This window comes from Octodon degus, unplaced genomic scaffold, assembly GCF_000260255.1.
Source record: "Octodon degus isolate 3935 unplaced genomic scaffold, OctDeg1.0 scaffold00126, whole genome shotgun sequence".
Lineage (NCBI taxonomy): Eukaryota > Metazoa > Chordata > Mammalia > Rodentia > Octodontidae > Octodon > Octodon degus.
The window spans coordinates 6,580,822-6,582,541 of record NW_004524702.1 but is presented as its reverse complement, the minus strand read 5'-3'; the positions used below and the strand labels follow the sequence as shown (position 1 = coordinate 6,582,541).

Sequence of the window (1,720 nt, the reverse complement as noted above, 5' to 3'; positions counted from 1 at the left end):
TTTTAAAGAAAAACATCTGTAAGAGTTACTCAGGGCTGGGGGTGTAGCTCAGGGGCACAACGCCTGCCTGGCAAGTACAAAGGCCTAAGTTCAATTCCTAGTACCAAAAAAAAAAAAGAGTTGCTCAGAAATAATTCTAGAAAGATAGGAATAAATGCAAACATTACGAACTCTGCATTTTTAGCTGGGCATGACGGTGCACTTACACTCCCAGCGCTGAGGCTGAGGCAGGAGGAGCCTGAGTTTGAGGCTGGCCTGAGCTACATAGCAAGTTCTACGTGGCAAGACTCCATCTCAAGAAAAGACAAACAAGACACAAGGAAGATCTGATTTTTTAACTGGCAGCACTACAAATGACTTTATAAAAGCTACTTCTCTTTTTTACCTTTTTGTACTTCACAATTTTCAACAATGAACATATATGAATTTATAGTAATAATAATAATAAACAACTTTTTAAGGAAAACAATCAGATATTTGAGGCCAGGCTGGAGAGATAGCTTGGCAGTCTAAGTTTCTGCCTGACAAGTGTAAGAAAACGGTTTAATCCCTGGTACCACATACCATGCTGGCCCCACAGCGAGACCCTGTATCAAAATAATTTTAAAAGAAAATAAACAAACTAGAGGCCTAAATATGTAGAAAGCAGCCAGGAAACATGCCCCACCCCAGGATGCCAGGCTGAGAAAGCCACAGGTCTGACCTAGTAATGACTGCACAGCCAAAACAGCCGGGCAGGGGACTCAAGTTTACCAGGTGGCAGCGCCAGACACTAGCAAGTGATTTTTTATTCATTGTATTATGTACTTCACCTCCTATAACATCTTAGAAAGAATAAACTCAAGCCAGGTGCAGTGGCGCCTGTAATCCCAGTACTCAGGAGGCTGAGGCAGGAGGATCATTCAAATTCAAGTCCAGCCAGAGCTATACAGCGAGTTCAACGCCAGCCTGAACGATATGGTGAGACTTTGTCTCAAAGAATAAACAGGAGAACAGGAAGGCCTCTGACAAGGCACTGAGCTGCCAACACCTAAAGGTTCTCTCAGGTAGACGAGGACGCTAGCTGGGAACTGTCCACACACTGGAGCGTAAGCTCTAAAAGCAGAGGTAGGTTTTCAGCCTGATGCTTTTGGACACATACAACTCTAACTCATCAAGACTCAGTTTCCCCACTCTACAAGGAAAACACCTTACACTTGCTAGGATACCTGTAAAGTGAAATGAAACAAGTATTAGTTCCTGTCCGTGGGTCCCCACCCCATCCACCAACTCTACCCTTCCGGCATTTCGGCTCGGCCTCTGCTCCACACTGCCTGAGAGTCTTTCCTCGACATCCATATTGCCGTTATTGTCTTTGTCAGATAAGAAGTCATTGTGCTGTGATAAAGAATCACTTTCTGAATGATTAGCTGACGGCGTTTCTGATCTCTGATTGGTAGGAGATGATGACCTCGATGGTGATTCCAAAAATTTCTTGATAGCAGGATGATTAAAAACCATGGCATCACAAGTCTTGGATCCCTGGAAAACAAATGAAAGCAAGCAAACTTTAACCCAACTCACCAAAAGTAGGCAAAAACCAGATCTCTCCAAAACATTTAGTTATGTCACTATTATTTACAAATCCTACTTCCCACACCCTTAAGATGAAATTCAAGCCTCTCGTAAGCTGCGTCTTCCTCATCAGCGACAGAAAACCCAGAGTGCTGACTGGGCGCAA

General features: G+C 43.7%; 1 protein-coding gene across 1 annotated transcript in view; it reads right to left on the bottom strand.

The window, feature by feature from the left end:
• Positions 1-1,720, bottom strand: part of Yeats2 (YEATS domain containing 2) — a 105,469-nt gene that overhangs the window by 72,161 nt on the left and 31,588 nt on the right. Inside the window, exon 5 of the mRNA XM_012516797.2 lies at positions 1,235-1,521. Within this exon, the coding sequence (XP_012372251.1) occupies positions 1,235-1,521 (287 nt within the window). The remainder of the gene's footprint in view (positions 1-1,234; positions 1,522-1,720) is intronic.